The sequence below is a fragment of the Rhinolophus ferrumequinum genome, chromosome 15, assembly GCF_004115265.2.
Source record: "Rhinolophus ferrumequinum isolate MPI-CBG mRhiFer1 chromosome 15, mRhiFer1_v1.p, whole genome shotgun sequence".
Classification (NCBI taxonomy): Eukaryota; Metazoa; Chordata; class Mammalia; order Chiroptera; family Rhinolophidae; genus Rhinolophus; species Rhinolophus ferrumequinum.
Window position 1 is genome coordinate 10390542 of NC_046298.1, and position 17445 is coordinate 10407986.

General features: G+C 48.3%; 1 protein-coding gene across 1 annotated transcript in view; it reads right to left on the reverse strand.

The window, feature by feature from the left end:
* Positions 1-1278: 1278 nt before the first annotated feature.
* Positions 1279-17445, reverse strand: part of CNGB1 (cyclic nucleotide gated channel subunit beta 1) — a 46905-nt gene continuing 30738 nt past the window's right edge. The window contains exons 16-22 of the mRNA XM_033127997.1: positions 16529-16688; positions 14746-14843; positions 14562-14645; positions 11572-11690; positions 11148-11294; positions 4500-4713; positions 1279-2236 (exon numbers count right to left, since the gene is read on the reverse strand). Coding sequence (XP_032983888.1) covers positions 1991-2236; positions 4500-4713; positions 11148-11294; positions 11572-11690; positions 14562-14645; positions 14746-14843; positions 16529-16688 — 1068 coding nt within the window. The 3' untranslated portion in view covers positions 1279-1990. The remainder of the gene's footprint in view (positions 2237-4499; positions 4714-11147; positions 11295-11571; positions 11691-14561; positions 14646-14745; positions 14844-16528; positions 16689-17445) is intronic.

Consider the following 17445-nt stretch of genomic DNA (forward strand, 5'->3'; position numbering starts at 1 on the left):
TTCTTGGGAACCTCAAAAATATCTTGCTTTATATAATAAGCAGTATACCTTTAAGCCTTGCTATCTAAAAGAGTAAGTACATTCATATGAAAAAAAATTCCTTATCAAATAGGATCTCACAGTGTCGGTGCCCTTGAAACAATTTGCCATCTCCTGGAGGGCAATACACTTACTTTATTGCTATATCTTGCTAGAGATGGAAGCATTCCCTATACCTGGACCTTAGAATATGTAGTGCAAATATAGGAATAATAAATGGGGATGGTAAAGAAAAAATTAAAAAAAAAACCCAAACCTCCAGACTTCTCCTATTTTAAAACAGTATTTACCTGTGACATTATGTCTGTACACATTTTTTTTATTGCATCATTATGTTTAAGTGCGTAAGATTGGAAACAATGCAAATGCACATCAGTAGGAGAGCAGCTCAATGCTACGGTATTTACATACAATGGAACTGGAGTGCAGTCATGAAAAACACAGGCATGCCCTGTATGGACTGAAAAGGAAGAGGCTCCAAAATAAATCAAGTGAAAAATAACAAAGGCTCCAATATGGTACCAAAAAGAAGGTTAACAAGAATGAATTTACACATTTCCTTGTATAAGCTTCAACTATCTCGGAAAGGATACACGAGAAACTAATAAATAGCAGTTGCTTCCAGGAGGGGGCCCAGCGAGGTTAGGTGCCAGGAGTAAGAGGAAGAATTTTTACTGGGTCTCCTTTCATACCCATGTAACTATGTTACTACCTATTAAAAGAAATTAACAGTAGTTTTTTAAAAGGGTAAAATAATGTCGCTCATCATTATATTTAATGTGATGATTAGTCAGATCACGTGACATGTCATCAACTAGATAAATCTGTTCATTACCCTGGATTTGGGAAATGCTTAGACCAGCCTGGGACCTCCGGTGCTGTTGAAGTTGTTCACAGGGGAAATGAATATTCTGCTTTTGGTTTGATGGACAAATACAGACGTTTGCAAGCCCTCAACGGCCCCTTCAGCAGCTCGTAATGTGTCTGTAATTTTATATAAAATGGGCAGTACCTATTGGAAATCTGGGCCTTTTGGTTCATTGTTGCTGGTGGAAACTAGGTTTTCTTTGTAATCACCCACTCCCCCAAGAGCCATTCACTATGCAGATCAAATCCTCTCAATAAATATCCACGGACTGAACCACTGCCCCCCTCCCCCACCCCTCCCCCGCCACCCCACCAACACCTTTTTTTGAATTATAAAAGCAGCATGATGTGATCTAGAGAAACGTCAGGAATTTCAGGGGTGCCAGCTGTCAGATTTCATCTTCTAGGATTCATCTAAGTTGCTACCATCATCTGTATAGCACGGGTATCAAAAGCAAGGAGTAGGCTAATCCCTGCTGATGAGAGGTGATGACCGGCAGAGGCGTTGCTCAGAAGCGCTCACAGCCCTGGCCAGTACGTCCATTTCCGTTTGATCTGTTCTAGGGTAATAGCATCGGCTCAGAACAGAATCAAGTCTAAGGAAGGTAAGTGCTAACCACCCTAACTCCCCGTGTTCCTATTGTGATTGCCCAGCAACGAAAAACAGCCTCTGAGGACGCGGCCACATGTGCCTAATTCCCAGGGAGTCAAACGCGTAGCGCAACTGCCTGCTTTTCTGCTCAAGTTTTCTGTCCTGGAAATGTGGGAGACAAATTCCAGAAGGGAAACTTCACGTCTCTAACAAAACGTCCCATGGTTTTAAAGCCCCATTCTATCCACTCCCTATGAACTTTCAAAATAGAACAGAATTTTGTTCTTAAAAATAGTAACAGTGGGGAGAGGTAGGGTCCTCAAGTGACAGCGGGAACTTAGGGACACGGACACTAGGAAATTGGTTGATATGAAGACCAGCCCTGGGAGAAGCTGATGGCAGGGCAGGAATGTTATCTGAGCGCTACTGAGGCCACCACGAGGGACCTCGTTTGGGCCGCGGGTGAGCGGTGAGCGGGCGCGCGGAGACACCTCACTCCGCCTCCTTCTTCTCCTCCTCGGGTATCTCCACCGACAGGATCTGTTCGCCTGGGTCCGGGCCCGGGCTCATGCGGATCTGCACCAAGTGCCCCTCCGGCACGGCTGCTCCCTCTGCGTCCCCCGGGGGACCCCCAGGGGCAGCAGGTGGAGGAGAGCCTGGGGCGCGGGGCTCCTGGGGCGCGGCTTGGTCGCCAGTAGCCGAGCTAGCCTCTCCCGCGGCTTCTTCCGAGCTCTTGGCCTGGAATCCGGAAAGGATGACTCGTGAGGCAGATAAATGGCCAAGGGGTGTTAGACAGCGACCTCGCTGTTGTCCTTGTGGAACCCCAAGGAGGAGAATGGCAGAGCGCTCAGTGGGTGCAATCGAACGGATGGAGGGCTGGGCGGAGCCGTATCAGGATTATTTGGTAGAGACAGTATATTACGGGGGAAGTTTAAGGGTTAAAAGTCCCGATTGGATTTAGTGGAAAGTCTTGGAGATATTTTTGGTCTCTGCTGAGTTGCGGGGCTGGAAATGGAGCCAAGTAGCTGGTTCAAGGGACGAGCCTCGCTCCTGAGCTATTGAAGAGGAGGCTGTGCCCGGTACCAGGTTCCCGTGGGGACTGGGTGAAAACCCAGGCTTTTGTGGATACCCAGGGCCCACCCTGCCCTGTCTGACCCCATCTCTGCATGAAAGGACACCGGGGAGGGAGCATCCCCCAGACCAGGAGGCCTGGTAGTCCACAGCTGTCCAAGACCCACGTGAGGTGGTGGGAGTGCGTTAAAGCGAGAGCAGTCAGCGTGCGTGCGAGGGAGGAGCAGACGACCTGAAGTTCGCTCAAGTCATAGAGTTGAAGAAAGGGAAGTAGGAGTGGGGGGTAAGATGCTCCTAGAACCCGAGGCAGCTCTGTCTCTGCTTCTGCATGTTTGCCTCCTGTGCCACCCTCCCCTGTCCACTCTAAACTCTGACAATGCACTTCTAAGGCACGATGCCCAGATGGGACTTCCGGAAGCATCCTGCTATAAATGGAACCAGAAGAATTGGGAAGTTTGGTCAAGTGCTTTGCCATGTTCAAAATGTTTTTATAAAAGGTATCCCAAGTATCCAGCTTCCTCTCTGCCACCCCGTGTGGCAACCAGGAGGAACCTGGGTCTTGGAAGGCTTGAGGAGCTACCCAGGTCACAGAGCTGGCAGTGACAGAGCGGGCACTTGACCTGTGTCTTTGAACAATTATCTAAAAGCTCCTTGCGCTCTGCCACTCTGCCCTTGTTCTGAATTGCAGGGGAAATGCCTTTTATTGGAATTCTCAATGCAAATTTAATTCACATCTGCAAGCTGCCTTGATGAAGAGCTAACAGTAGGAGCCCATTTCAGATAAAGCCTGTCACTCTTGGAGCTCACGTCCACAAAACCCCACACACCAGCCAGCCCTTAAGACCCCAGCCTGCAGCTTGAAGCTGCCCTTGACAATTCGTGAGCCAGACGATCATGTCTGTCCTAGTCTGGAGCCACTGGTGACTATCTGGAGAAGTGGAACCCGGGGTTGCTCTTATATCACTCCTCCGACTCCTGCTGTCAATTGGCTTCTGGATGGGTCCCCTGGACTCTGACACCAGCCTAGACTGCGCCTGCGTTCCCTGGGCTCCTCTGCATTCTGTCATGTAGATTGCTGTCGCTTCCCAGCCACCGAGCGCCTGCCGGATCCCATCCCCCTTCCCGCACAGCCTCCCTAAAGGACAGTAATGAGCAGCCATAATTAATGCAATCATCCTAATTGGCATTCTTGGCATTAGTCACAGGAAAAATTCCCAGAACTAATTTTAAAATTCCCTTTAGATTTATGGGGGTGGGGGCAGTCGGCACGGTGCCTGTCGCCTTGGTTTTCCTTTCAAATCTTTCAAATTGTCACAGAGACAATATTAAATATGAGAGCATCACCGTCGCCTGGGGAGGGACAGTCTCTGTCCACACCAGGACTTCCCTGTGGGGAACCCACCCCCCACTCTCAGTCCAGGGATAGGCGTGTGAGCCAGGCCTCTGCAGAGCACTCCATCGAATGGCTCGGGAATTGACATGTGACCCAATTCTGTCCAATGATGAGGAGCCCTGGGACCTCTGCTGGAATTACTGGGAAAGAGGTACTTTCTTCCTGTTGGAGTTGTTAAATCAGGAAGGTGCAATCCTAGAACTCTTGGGGGCCTGCCTGGGAATGGAGCCAGGCCCGAGGAAAGCAGAGATGATAGAATGGCACAACTTGTCCTCTTGGTATCATTTGAGCTTTTGGACGCAGCCTTGCTCAAACTTTTCAATTAGTCGACCCAATAAATTCTTTTTTATCAAGCTCATTTGAGCTTGCACTGTCACTCGCATTTCTGTCACTTGCAACCAAACATGCCCCGACTGATATAAAGAAGGGGGGGAAATTTGCTAAAATTAAATGTGCGGTCTACTCTCTGAGGCCCCCGGGCCTTCTTCCTGGCATGTTGTTGAAGTGGATGGGTGGCTGAGTTCCCAACCGCATTACCTGTTCCAGCAACTGTTGCTGTTTTGCAGCCGCCTCCAGCGCAGCCAGTTCTTTGAGTCGAGCCCTGAGGTGGGCCAGCTTGCCGCCTTTTGCCCCTCTGGCACCCATCCTGGCTGCGGCCAGGGCAGCGTTGAAGAGCTTGGGGGTGCCGGCCCGGGGAGGAAGGATGAGCACGCTCTTCTCCTTGGGTTTATTGTTATTTCTCAGCATGCGCCTGAAAGGAAGCAGTGTCTGCCGTCAGCACAAGCAACGCTCGGGGAGAGAAGGCTCGTTTGTATGGAGCCCTTTGAGTTGGAGTGGTGTGACGGTGGTTGTTTGGCGAACCATTTTTGAGTGCCTTTTCTGAGCCAGGCACAGTGCTAAATGTTTCATGCCTAGCGTCTCACTGAGCGATCAGAACAGCCATAATGATGTGGGCCTTACCGTCTGCACCGATAGATGAGGTAACAGGCTCAGAGGGCACAGGTAGCTTCTCGGAGGTCACGCGGAAATAATGAAGGGTCCTTTAATACGCAGAATCAGAAATAGAATGCCTAAACGAAAAAGGCCCCAAAGCCTTTTGCTGCTCCTTTTTTGCGGCACTGTCATTTCACCATCGACACTGTCACCACTGGCAGCACTGACTGAGTATCTATAGGTCTCAGTCCCTGTGCTCAGTCCTTTCCAGGCACCTTTTGGTGGCCCCTGTGATCTCCCGTCCTCGGGCTCATGCCTCTGGGTGATGCCCTCCCCTCCCTTGAGGGTGAGCGGGACATATGACTTGGTTTCCACCAGTAGAATACAGCAAGAGTGATCGAATGCCACGTTTGTGAGTGTATCACATAGGACTGCGATCTCTGTCTTGCATGGAGACTCTCTCACTTGCTGGCTGTGATGCAGCAAGTGGCTACCTTGGGGGAGGTGACGTGACAAGAACCTAAGGGCGGCCACTGGCCAACAATTAGCTACTGAGACACCCAGTCCTACAACCACAAGGGACTGAATTTGGCCAATAACCACATGACCTTGGAAGCAGACCGTTTCCTGTTGAACTTGAGATGAGACCCAGCTCTGGCCAATACCTTGATTACAGCCTTATAATGGACCCACCTAAGCTGTCCCCAGACTTTTGACCCATAGAAATTCTGAGATAATAAATATGTATGGTTGTAAGCTACTATGTTTGAAGTAATATTGTTACGTAGCAATAGAGAATTGATACACACTCTGTCTCACAATAATCCTCAGGTAGGGCCTATTATTTTCCCTCATTTTAAATGAGGATATGGAAATCCAGACGGGGTGAGGAAATCCCAAAGGACACATAACTAGGAAGTGGCAGAGCTGGAATTCAAACCCACGCCTCTGACCCCAGCACCCCAGATCTTAATGATTGATTACAAAGCAACATCACAGTCATTATTTTCTTGGACACTGACACTACTCCTGTGACATGAAAAGGGCTAGGATTATTGTACCTATGCGAGCTGGGGAAACAGGCTCAGAATGAGGGCAGTGACACACCAAGGTTGCTAGGAAGTTGGCAGAGACAGAATAACAACCCAGACTACATGCAATATATCACCCTGCTTCTCTAAATAAGATAGGATTTTCCATCAAACAGAACATGTGATGAGTGGTTTGGCTCGAGAACAAATGAATTTCGCCTGCAATCTAGCAGACCTAGACGACTAATTGGCAAATCCATTCATCAGGGTTCCAGCCAGACTTGTTTGTTTAAAAATGAGGCCATTCCTGGCTGCTTATCTAATCAGAGGCAGTGGACTTAAATCGTGCCTATTGATATTAATTGCCCAAGTCTTGCATTTTCTAGCTGGAGTTCCCCTAGGAGAACACAAACATGATAATTCATCAGCGGCCTCTGACATGCGCAGCTCTGTCACCTGTGTTGTTTGAGTCCATAATTCATCACACCCCAGTCTGTGGGAAGGCTCAGTGTGGTACTAAAATGACACAAAAGAACTATCTATAGGACCTTTGCTAATTGCGAATGGCTGTCTCTGTTCTGAAACAGTGAGCTGGCTTCTGGGACAGTTCCAGATGAAGGAAATTGAGCCTCATCTTCAGATGCCATGCGTTTCACTACAATCAGTATCAAACATTCACCCCTGCAGAAAGGGGAATGCATGAGAACTTTTTGCCCCATTTCAAGTCAGAGAGCTGAGGACCACACTTCATTGCTTCCTTGGGACCTCGTGTCTCCCATACAGTGGGGAGTTTAGACAGAATCTCACACGTGGCTCTCTCCAACGGAGACCCCCGGGCCTTGAGCTTCTCAGACTGCATATCTCCTTTGATGGGCAGAGCTCATACGCAGCCCCCTGCCTCTCTCCTTGGCTTGCCTGTCCAGAGAACCAGTCTCTCTGAGGAATCAGCCTCTCCTCCTTCCTCTGGCTGCCTCATACCATCCACACTGCAGAAAGGCCAGGCCTCTGTAAGGCCCTAGTTGATTTGCCAAACCCTCGGCTACCCCAGGCAGAGGAATGGGATGACAGCTCTAAGCACGGCTCGTGGCTTGGGAAGCCACGCTCAGCATCCTCCTGTAGGAGGGAGGCGACCGGGAGCCAGTTGTCAGACATAAAACAGTCGATTCTCGTTATTTGGTAAGTTCTATAAAGTCCATGCAAACACTGAATTAATGACTACTGAACCATGGCTTCTGGGGGAAATACAGGATTAGGTTTCCGTGTGCCTCGCACATTTGTATCAGCTGATCAATACAGAACCTTGTCTTGTGTGTGTTCCTGTTTATAGATAGCTCCTTTACTAGGCATTGTCGATCCATTAACAATGAACTCATAGCCAACAGCTCTCCGGCTCGTGTCTGAATGAAGGCACGTCCCGGTCTTCCTGCCCTCAGGAACACCAGACAGCACTTCAGCACTACACTCGGGATCCACTTTAAATCGTGAAATCAGCAACAAAAATAGGAGAAACATGGCACATGATAAACCACAAAAAAGACACTTGTTTTCAGGACGAACTGAAACAAGAAGGCAGAACACCACCTTGTTCACCGCCCGCTGGGCACGTGCACTTCGGGCATCTTGAATTTTTCACTGTTCTACACGAGTCTGCGAACGACCACGAAAGCTCTTTAGTATTGATTGGGGATTACAAATAAACGTTAGTGAGTAGGTGAATTGCAAATATGGAATCCAGGAATAATGAGGACTGACCATCCTTTCCTATCCCTCTAGGGAGCAGGGGGAAGTGGGCCGCTTCTGTGGGAAAAGTTCAGCCTTTGGAAGGGCCCAGTGGCTTCGCTAAGAGCTGCCAGGGAAAATGGGCAGCTTCCTTTCCCAGGAGACGACAGCGCCTTGTGTGTATTATGCTCTAATGTCAACACTAGATCCACTCACCTGGGAGCTGCCAAAGTGATCCTGTAAAAATCTAAGTCACAATAAGTCACCCCTCTGTGTACAACCCTGCATAGCTCCCATTTCCCTCAGAGTAAAAGCCAGAGCCATCCTGAGGTTTCACCTTCAAGGCTCTACCCAATCTCATCCCCTCAGCTTCTCCCATTCCATATCAAGCGATGCTCATTTTCTGGTTGGTCTGCACACACACTGCGCCTGCACCTCCTCAGGGCCTTTGCACATGCTGTTCCCTCTCCCTGGCATGCTCTTCCCTGCGGGCAGTGCCCTCGCTCACTCCTTAATTCTGTGCAGGTCTTGGTTGAAATGCCACCTCCTTGGAATGGCTTTTCCTGACCAACTCGTCTCACATAGCTCCCTCAGTCAACTCGTGTCCTCATGGGGCTTTACGTTTCCTCACAGCCCTTCTCCCCAGGGGACACATCATATAATCATTCATGTCTCCATTGTTGGTCTCCCCAACTAGAATGTAAGCTGTTTGGTCCTTGCTGTGTCCTGAGAGTCTTGAACTATGTACTCAATAAATTATTGTGCTGTATGAATAGATAGATCTTGGTGAGTTTGTTCCCTTCATCATGACCACTCTCTGTGCAGTTTGTTTATGGTGTCATTTCATAGAATGTAGTAGAAAATAAGAATATGTGAAAAAAGGCAAGGGAGAAAACCAGACATGTAGATTAAAAAGGCTTTACCCAAGGGAAAAATTACAGAGGGAATTTAATGGATAAAGAGGAATAATTATTATTACTATTAACATTTTTATCGAGCTCGCTCATGTGCCCGGCACCCTCCTAGAGACATTCACACACACTGTTTTATTTAATCTTCTCAACATCAAAGGAGGGAGTGATTACCTTTATTTTACAGTGGAGAAAACTGAGACCAGAAAAGCTAATTAACTTTTCCAAGGTCACACAGCCAGCACCACACAAGGATGAGATTTGAGCTCTATCAGCTTCCCAAGCCTATTGTAGGTTTTCTATCACACCATGGGGCCTCTGTCACTCTATTAACAACCTGATCTCAGGGTTTGAAAGCAAAAACCTGCTTTTCCAAGAAATTACCTACTCCCCAACAATACAAAATACATATGCACAAAGTTATTCATTGCAGCACTGTTATACTGCAAAACATTGGAAATAGCCTGAATGCCCACTTGCAGGAATGCTCTGCAACTGTCAAAAGGAAGAGGAAGCTGTCTATGGCCTGACAGAGAAGGCATTGCAGAGCTGTGGTCATGAGAAAAAAGTGCAAAAGAAAATCTACAGTGTGTTACCTTTTGTGCAAGACAGAAAGGGAAATAAGAAAATATTTGTGGACCTGCCTATTTTTGCAAAAGGAAACACAGGAAGGAAAAAGCAGAACCTGAGATTGGGTTCCTATAGGAGATGGTGGCAACAGGTGGGGGGAGTTGGGGCCCTCCTCTGAGTATAGTTTTTCATAGGGTTTGACTTTTGATACCATGGTAATGTTCTACCTATTTAAAACAACAAAAAATCCACAAGCGTCCGGTGGGAGGACCCTGGCATGGAATGCAAACTGAAACACATGAACCCTGCTGCATTTCCAAAGACCAACACAACCACACTAAGGGGAAGAAAGGCAAACTAACCCAAGAAGCCCCGAACACATGTTTATGTCTCACGTCCTCAGGCCAGAGACACTCTACTTGGTCATATGTGAAAAGAAAAACAAAGTGCAAAAGAAAATCTACAGTGTGGTACCATTTTTGTGCAAGACAGAAAGAGAAGGAAGAAAATATTCACAGACCTGCCATTTTTGCCGAAGAAAACACAGGGAGGAAAAAGCAGAAACTGAGATTGGGCTCTTTCATTTTTCCAGTGGTACCGGATAGTAACTCTGATGCTACTTTCTCTATCCTGCGGGACTGAACAAATGAATAAATGTGATGAGGATAAAGGGAGTCAAAGTTCACAGTGCAGGAGAAGGAATTTACTAATACGGAAAAGGAGATTAGAATGAACTCTGCGGTGTGGGATTGAAATTCTTTGGTAGAAAGAGAGAGATACAGACAGAAAAATAGATGTTGATATATATGGATGTGTATATATATATGTGTGTGTGTGTGTGTGTGTGTATGTAGATATTTGCATTTATACATACAGGTGTGTATGTGGGTGTAGCTCCCAGCTCTGTCCACTTTGGAGGCCTAGTAACACCCCCATGGCAATGAACTTAGTACTCAGATCTTGGTTTCTAACAATCATTCCTCTCTAAAAGGAATCAAGCGTCCTTGGAGAAATGGCTATTTCCAGGGATGCAGGAGGGAGAGTACAAGATGAGCACAAGGTATCTTATTGTGCCTGTAAGCAGGGAACTGCTAACATAGGACGGGGACATCACAAAGGGTCCCTAGAGCCATTCTGAAGAGGTGCCCACTGGCCAAACGTGGAACAATTGGAGCATCAAAATAATGATAGTAACAGGATATTCATGGAATAAAAGCGAATCCATACTGATACAAATAGATAAATGAATAAATGAGTAGGTGGAAGAGAAGAGAAAGCTCTTCCTTACAGTAGAATGCTAGCTAATACATGTAGAAGGTGTGATGAAGTTAGAAAATTACAATTTTGCAACCGTCATGGTAATCATTGCAAGGAGTCTTCAGTGGATGCTAAAAGCAATGAGTGAAAGTTTGACGAGGAACAGAACTGTATAGTCTCAAAGTGACTCCCCGCCACCAGTTATTTATTAATTACAAAGAGGAAAACAGTAACGTTAAGGTGCAGAAACTTTAACCAAATGATCAAAGTAAAAAAACCATGAATGTTGGGAGACACCAGCACCACGTGCCTTCTTAGTACGCTGCCCTGAGGAGGACAAAACATCACTTCTGAGTGATTCCTGCCAAAAATGTAACCACGAGAAAACCTCAGCTAAACCTAAACTGAGGGACAGTCTACAAAATAACTGGCTTGCCCTCCTCGAAGAAGGCAAAGTCATTAAAGAAGGAAAAAGTGGAGAAACTTTGCTCCCACATCAAAGGAGACGAAAGATTGTGTGGCATCAATGCAATAGGATCCTCGACTTTATTCAGGGATGGAAAAGAAGGAAAGCTATAAAAGATGCTATTGGGACAATTAGCAAAATTCAAACATGGACTAGGGATGAGACAATAGTACTGATTCAGTATTGAATTGCCTGATTTTGATGAAGGCCCTGTGGTTACATAAGAGAGTATTACGTAAGAAATGCACATTGAAGGACAGATGGATTTTTTTTTTTTTAATTAACAAAACAAATGTACCTGGCCTTCTTCCGGAGTAACTTCTGAGACTCAGGATAATGCACCAAAATTTCATTCAGGTCCTTCTTATCCAGAATGAAGAGGTTGGTAAACCCGTGGGCCACCACGTTGGCTGTGCGCCGATTCCCGCCCCCAACAGCCAGCAAGCTGGGGTGAGAAGGGAGGAAGGTGAGACCCCTCAGAGGCTGTGGTCCTAATCAGACTAAAATCTTCGTTTCCACCCCTGCATGGAGCTCAATGGCGGCCACACACAGGTGAGCGCCTGGGCCTACCCTGTGTATGTCAGCAGGTACCGAGGCTGCAGCCACATGTTATGCAGACCCACCAAAGGGCCCTTGAGGACGAGCTCCCACCCACTGACCATCCCACCCCCTTCCCCAGCCTTTGCCCAGGTCCCCTCCCTTCATCCCAGGCCCCCTCTGACCTTATTTCTCCAAAGACAGATCCAGCTTTCAGCGTCACCAGCACGGACTTCCCATCGGGGCCACCCAAGACCTGCACCTGCCCTGCCTGGATGATGTACATCTCTCGGCCTATCTCCCCCTGAAACAGAGAAGGGGCGAGTCCCTCTACCATCACCAAAAGTGACCGCAGAAGCAGCAGGGCGGGGCCCAGCCCTGCCACGGACTTGGTGTGTGTTTTGGGGTCTCAGTCTCCCCATCTGTGGATTGGGGAGAATGACCATCCCTCCAGCCTGCCTAACTAACAGGATTACAGTGGAGAATTAGTGGGGTGATGAAAAGGAAAGTGCTAGATGTAATGGTGCAGGTGTAATGGTATTCTGCATATTCCCAATTATCCACACGGATGGAGGGTGCAGAGGCATGGAAAGTCTAGCAGTGCTTTATACAATAAACTGACATCTATGCCAGCACAGGTCACATCAGGAGTTCAGTGAGCATTTGCTAACTGAAATAGGAACGATAAAAATGTCCAGTCCTTACGTGACATTTTTCTGTGCCAGCCACTGTTCTCAGGACTTTATGTGGCTGAGCCTGTTTAATTCTTAACAGCCCTAGGAGGTGGGAACCCTGCGCCCAAGGTCACAAAGCTTGGCCGAGGCAGAGCCGGGATTTGAACCCAGATAGTCTGGTTCCAGAGTTCATGGTTGTTATGGGTTGAATTACTTCTCCCACCCCCACCAATCCATCTGTTGAAGTCCTAACCCCCCAGTTCCTCAGAATGTGACCTCATTTGGAAATAGTGTCATTGCAGACGTAATTAAACTAAGATGAGGTCGACAGGCGCCGGGTGGGTCCCTAATCCAATATGACAGGGGTCCTTATAAAGTGGACATTTGGACATAGAACCAGGCACAGAGGGAAGGCGATGTGAAGAGACACGGGGAGAAGACAGCCGTCCAGCAGCCAAGGACAGAAGCCTGGAGCAGATCCTTCCTTCACAGCCCTCGGAAGGAACCAATCCCACTGACATCTTGATGTAGGACTTCCGGTCTCCAGAACGTACAATTCTGTTGTTTAAGCCACCCAGTTTGTGGTGCCTTGTTACAACAGCCATAGCAAATTACTACAATGGTCTTAATCTCAAATTAAAATGAATGAATGAATGCATGCATGAATGAACAGCTTGCTTTGTACTGCGATCGGAAATACCCAGTCTGCCACACAGCCTCCTGTCCTCGTGGCCTCACAGGCCCCTGCCCTGGCCTGGTACCTGTCGGTCTCACCAGCCATGTTTAAAGGGAGAGAGACCAAGGACAAGTAAGTAGATTAGACTTTTGATTCATTGACATAGTTTCCTGGGTATCTCACACATGTATGACCTTCTTAACAAAAAGGAAGAAAGCCTCATTTCCCTGCGTCCAACTTGACATAGGGCTGAAGTGTGAGGGGTTTAAAGAGTTCACCCTCACCCTCACCTCAGTAATCAATCTGGTATGTGTTAAGTGGGTGGGGAGGCCTGGGGGTGTCTCAGTAAAACCGTCATAGAGCAAAACTGGACAGCAGAGGGCGCCATTCATACATGCTCATCAAGCTCTCACTTCAACTTGCAACTGCAAACGCCCCTCAACAACCTGCTGCACTTTTCCTCATCCCAAGCAAATTCTACATCACCCGCAAGGATGGTAGCAGCTGCAATGGCACCTACTGTGTGCCAGGCACAGTGCTAAACTCCATGTGCATCTTTTTCAATTCGCACAACAACCCCATGAAGGAGGTACCTTCAATATCCCTACTTTACCCATGAGAAGAGAGAAACTCAGAGAGGCCAAGCCACTTTCCCAAATCCGCACACCTAGGAAGTAGCTGCAGTGTCAGACAAATCACTCTGGCACCCAAATCCCTCTTGGCCTCTAAGGCTGCAGTTTTAAATTCTTAGCCATCTACAGTACACTTTCCCTTCCTCCCCCAGCTCTGCTTCCAGAAACTTCAGTGAAGCATACAACTTGGAAACAGGGGTCTTCTTGGGCTGAGGGTTCCTGAGTCTTACAGGGGTTGCATGGGCAATGTTTTCACTCCCATACCCTGGCCTTATTAACAGTTCTGTAATAAGAGGTCTGAAATCTGGTTTCTGTTCCTCCTCCCTGACCACTTGTTTACCAAGTGACTTTGGTGTCATCTTGAATCCCAAAGAGTGGGAACAGAAAGGGCCCTAGACACTGTCTAGCCCCGGGATTCAGGTGTTTTCCCGGATCAGGTGGGTGATGTTAAAGAGTGAAGGTGTGGGACGATGTGGAGTGGTGAGGCCTGCAGCATCAGAAGACAGCACGATGTCTCCCATGAAGGGCAGCGCCTTCTCCTCTCTAGTTAACTCTAGCTATTTGAGCAAGTGAGATTCAGTGCTAGCAGATTTTTGTTTTCAGCCAGAAATCTGGATTTTTATGTAAAAACCTTCCACTTTTAAAGGTTGGGGACTAATTCCACTCTTTTTGTTGTTGTTGTCATTTTTAAAATTAGGCAAAATAAAAACAAATCACAAACACTTTTGGATTGGCTCCTATAAAAGGGCCATCAGTTTGCAACCTTCGCCATGTCCCACCCCTTCTCCTACCCCGTTTTCCTGGTATCAGAACCAAGTCCTTGGAAGCAGTTCTATCCACACAGTCAAGGTTCTGCCCCTCTTTAGTGCTCCTCACTTTCCTTTTCTGTAAAGTGGGGCTCCTCATCCTGGCCCCCATGGTCCTGTGTCCAAGGAGCAAAGCCTGAGGCATATTAGAGCTCCATGCCTGAAGCCGGACAAAGCCCCCTTGTGCCAAACAACCCAGACTTCTGGGGCCACCTGACCGGTGCACAGAGCTGTAGCCTCTCCTCTCCCTCCCTCCCTAGCAATTCCGCTCTACCTGGGAGCACAAACCTCACTGGGCTTTCAAAGGCACCCCTTGCAGCCCAGCTTTCCCACCGCCAGGGGGCAGTAAACACCAATACCACATTGTGGCTGCCTTGGGCCACTCACCTTCTTGCACACATAGTCGTTGGGCAGGTAGACAACAGAGTGAAGCCGCTTCAGCATGTCAAAGATCATCTGTCGGTCACAGCCCTGTCCCAAGGAGAAGGGGAAAGGAGCCCCCGTTCAGAGGAAGGTGTGGGCTTGGAGCCTCCCAGAGAAATGAGGGGGGAGGGCACCGGGACGGTCGTACCTGGAAGAGCGCCACTTTGCTGACAATGTCATAGTTCACATCGATGGCGAGGTCTAGCCGCATCTTGTCTGGAAGCTGTACCATCAGCTCTGACTCATCTGCGAACAAGACCCTGGCAGGGGTCAGAGGCACAGCCAGGCCCCTTGCCAACAAATGAGCCACATCCACACCACACCAGCTGGCACCCAGAACCACTCTAAAGTGGGAGAGTATCCACTCTCGCTTTTGTGGATGATATTCCCTTGTGTGTACTTTCCAGGTGAACTCCTAGTCATTCTTCAGAAAACAGCACTAATGTCACCTCCTCCAGGAAGCCTTCCCTGAGGACCCCCACCCAGCTATGATGTTAGCAGTCCCTGTGCAGTAGTACTTATCACACCCATTACTACGGTTGTTTGTTAATGATCCATCTTCCCTACTCACACTATCAGAACCACATCAAGAACTAAAGTATTTCCAGCACTGTTTTTACAGAGTGCTTTACAAAGATGATTCTATCAGATCTTCCCAGCAACCCAAGAGGAGCCCACTACAATAATCCCTACTTTACAGACAAGGACAGGGAGACTTGGGAGGGCAGCGACATGCCCACAGCCACGCAGTGCCACCCAGGGGGATGGACTCAGGATCCCACCCAGGCCATGGGGCTTCAGAGCCTGTTCGTGGAGAGCAGGGCAGAGTCTGTTTGGTCCATCGTGGGGTCTATGGTACCCAGCAGAAAGTCTGGCATGGAATGAATGTTGGTAACTGGAGACAGGGAATTCTCTGCTTGACCCCAACCCCAATGCCCCTCCCACTGCACCACAATTATTCATGGGCTCAACCGCGGTGGAAGCCTAGGCAGGTCAGGGCCCTCTTGGTCCTTAATATTCACTCCTGTGAAAGAGGGCAATGATATAGATGTCACAAAGCTGTCACTGGAAATAAATGGGGCAATGGATATGAACATGCCTTGTACACTGTACAGTCCTACACACTAACAGCAGCTAATAATGAAGATTCTAACACTCATTGTCCACGGATTTGCTAACACCTCCAGCTCAGGAGACTTTGGGGCTAACTGTGGCTTCTTTGAGACCAGAGGGAATCCCATGGGGGCAGGGGGGCCCTTTTATTTGAGTGAGAAAGTTGGGGGGACTCTAGAAACAATGCTGATGACCCATGGGCTTTTCAGAGGCCTCCAAAATGATGACTAGGCTCTGAAAACAAAATTACCAGCTCCCCAAAATAAAAAAGAAACTGTGTGTGGGTGAAACTTAATTAATTAACATATAATTAGCATATTCAAATTTAATTAAGGGCTCCATTTAGAATCCATGAAAACTTCACTGCACTTGGAAATAATTTCCAGGTAAGATTCTCCTACTTTATAACAATTACTGAGCACACCCATCATGGTCAAAAAGCAAAAACAATGGCGAATTAAATGCATTGTTATAGCCAAATAATTTCAGAAGCAAAGTATAACATCAACAAATTTACAAGAAAATGTGTGTGTGTGTGTGTGTACACACACATATATACACACACATATGGAGAGAGAGGAAGATTCTTCCTTCTCTCCTGAGTTCAACTGTACTTCCATCGTTAATGGGCACACTTTTCAAGGTGGGTGAAGTGAGGTGAACAGGCGTCCACAAGACAGGCCCCTCAAGTCTCCATCTAGGTCCCTGTCACTTAAATGTAGGAGCCACAGCCAAGAGAGGCCCCAGGGCGCAGGCCTCAGGGACACAGGACAAGTGCAGGGCCCAGGAAGGCAGAGGGTCAGGAGCAGGAGTCTTACCCAGCATGCCTTGAGAGTGCCAGGTGTACTCATACCAGGTCTTGACACGGTGCTGCACGGACCTGGGGATCTTGTAGAAGTTCATGTACTTCACTGTGCTATCCATGCAGCTGCGGTAGTAAGTCTGGCCTGCGGTGGCAGCCCCCACCACATCTCTCATCTGGGGGCAAGAGTGGGGGGTCGAGGGTCAGAGTGGGGTCATTACATGGGCTCTGGGGCCATGTGTCACGAGCACATTTACTTTACACAGAGCAGGGGTGTGTGCTTAAGGCAGAGGGGGAGATCAGGAGAGAGGGAGACCCGAGTCTACACATAGAGGTTTTGTTGATGGGGAAGTTCTGCCTCCAGCAAGGATGGTGGAGGAGAGTGGGGAGGCTGCTGGCCCGTTGGGCGGCCTCAGGTCCCTGGGGCCACCAGGAAGGCATGCTTCGCTGGGCTGGGCTGATTCTGGTACAGCATGGCCCCTCTGTGCCAGAGGTCACTTTGATCAAACCCTGAAGGAAATGTGCACCCAGTGTACAGCTCCTCAGGGCAGGACCCTTCGAAGGTAACTCTGAGGACCACCAATTGTCACCTGCACTGACTAGAATACGAGATGTGCCCCCAGTACAACAGAAACCCCAAGGGGTTTCTCTCCAAAGGAACAGCCCAAAGCCTCAGCCTTGGCAGAAAGCCATTCAACCCAGCTCTCCAAGATATCCCAAGGGGATTGATGGAAGCAACCTCAGAGAGAATGGGACTTACGCTTCCAATACTACCCCCTTCACCCAGCGGGTCCTAGAGCTCCAGGCTCCTGGCTCTACGTCCACTGCTCTTTCCTGGGCTTAGTCCAAAAGGCAAGGGCACAGACGGGACATTTCTGGCAGCAGGGGGAGGGAGAGCAGCCCTGTAGGCAGGTAGGTGGGAAGCCAGACTAG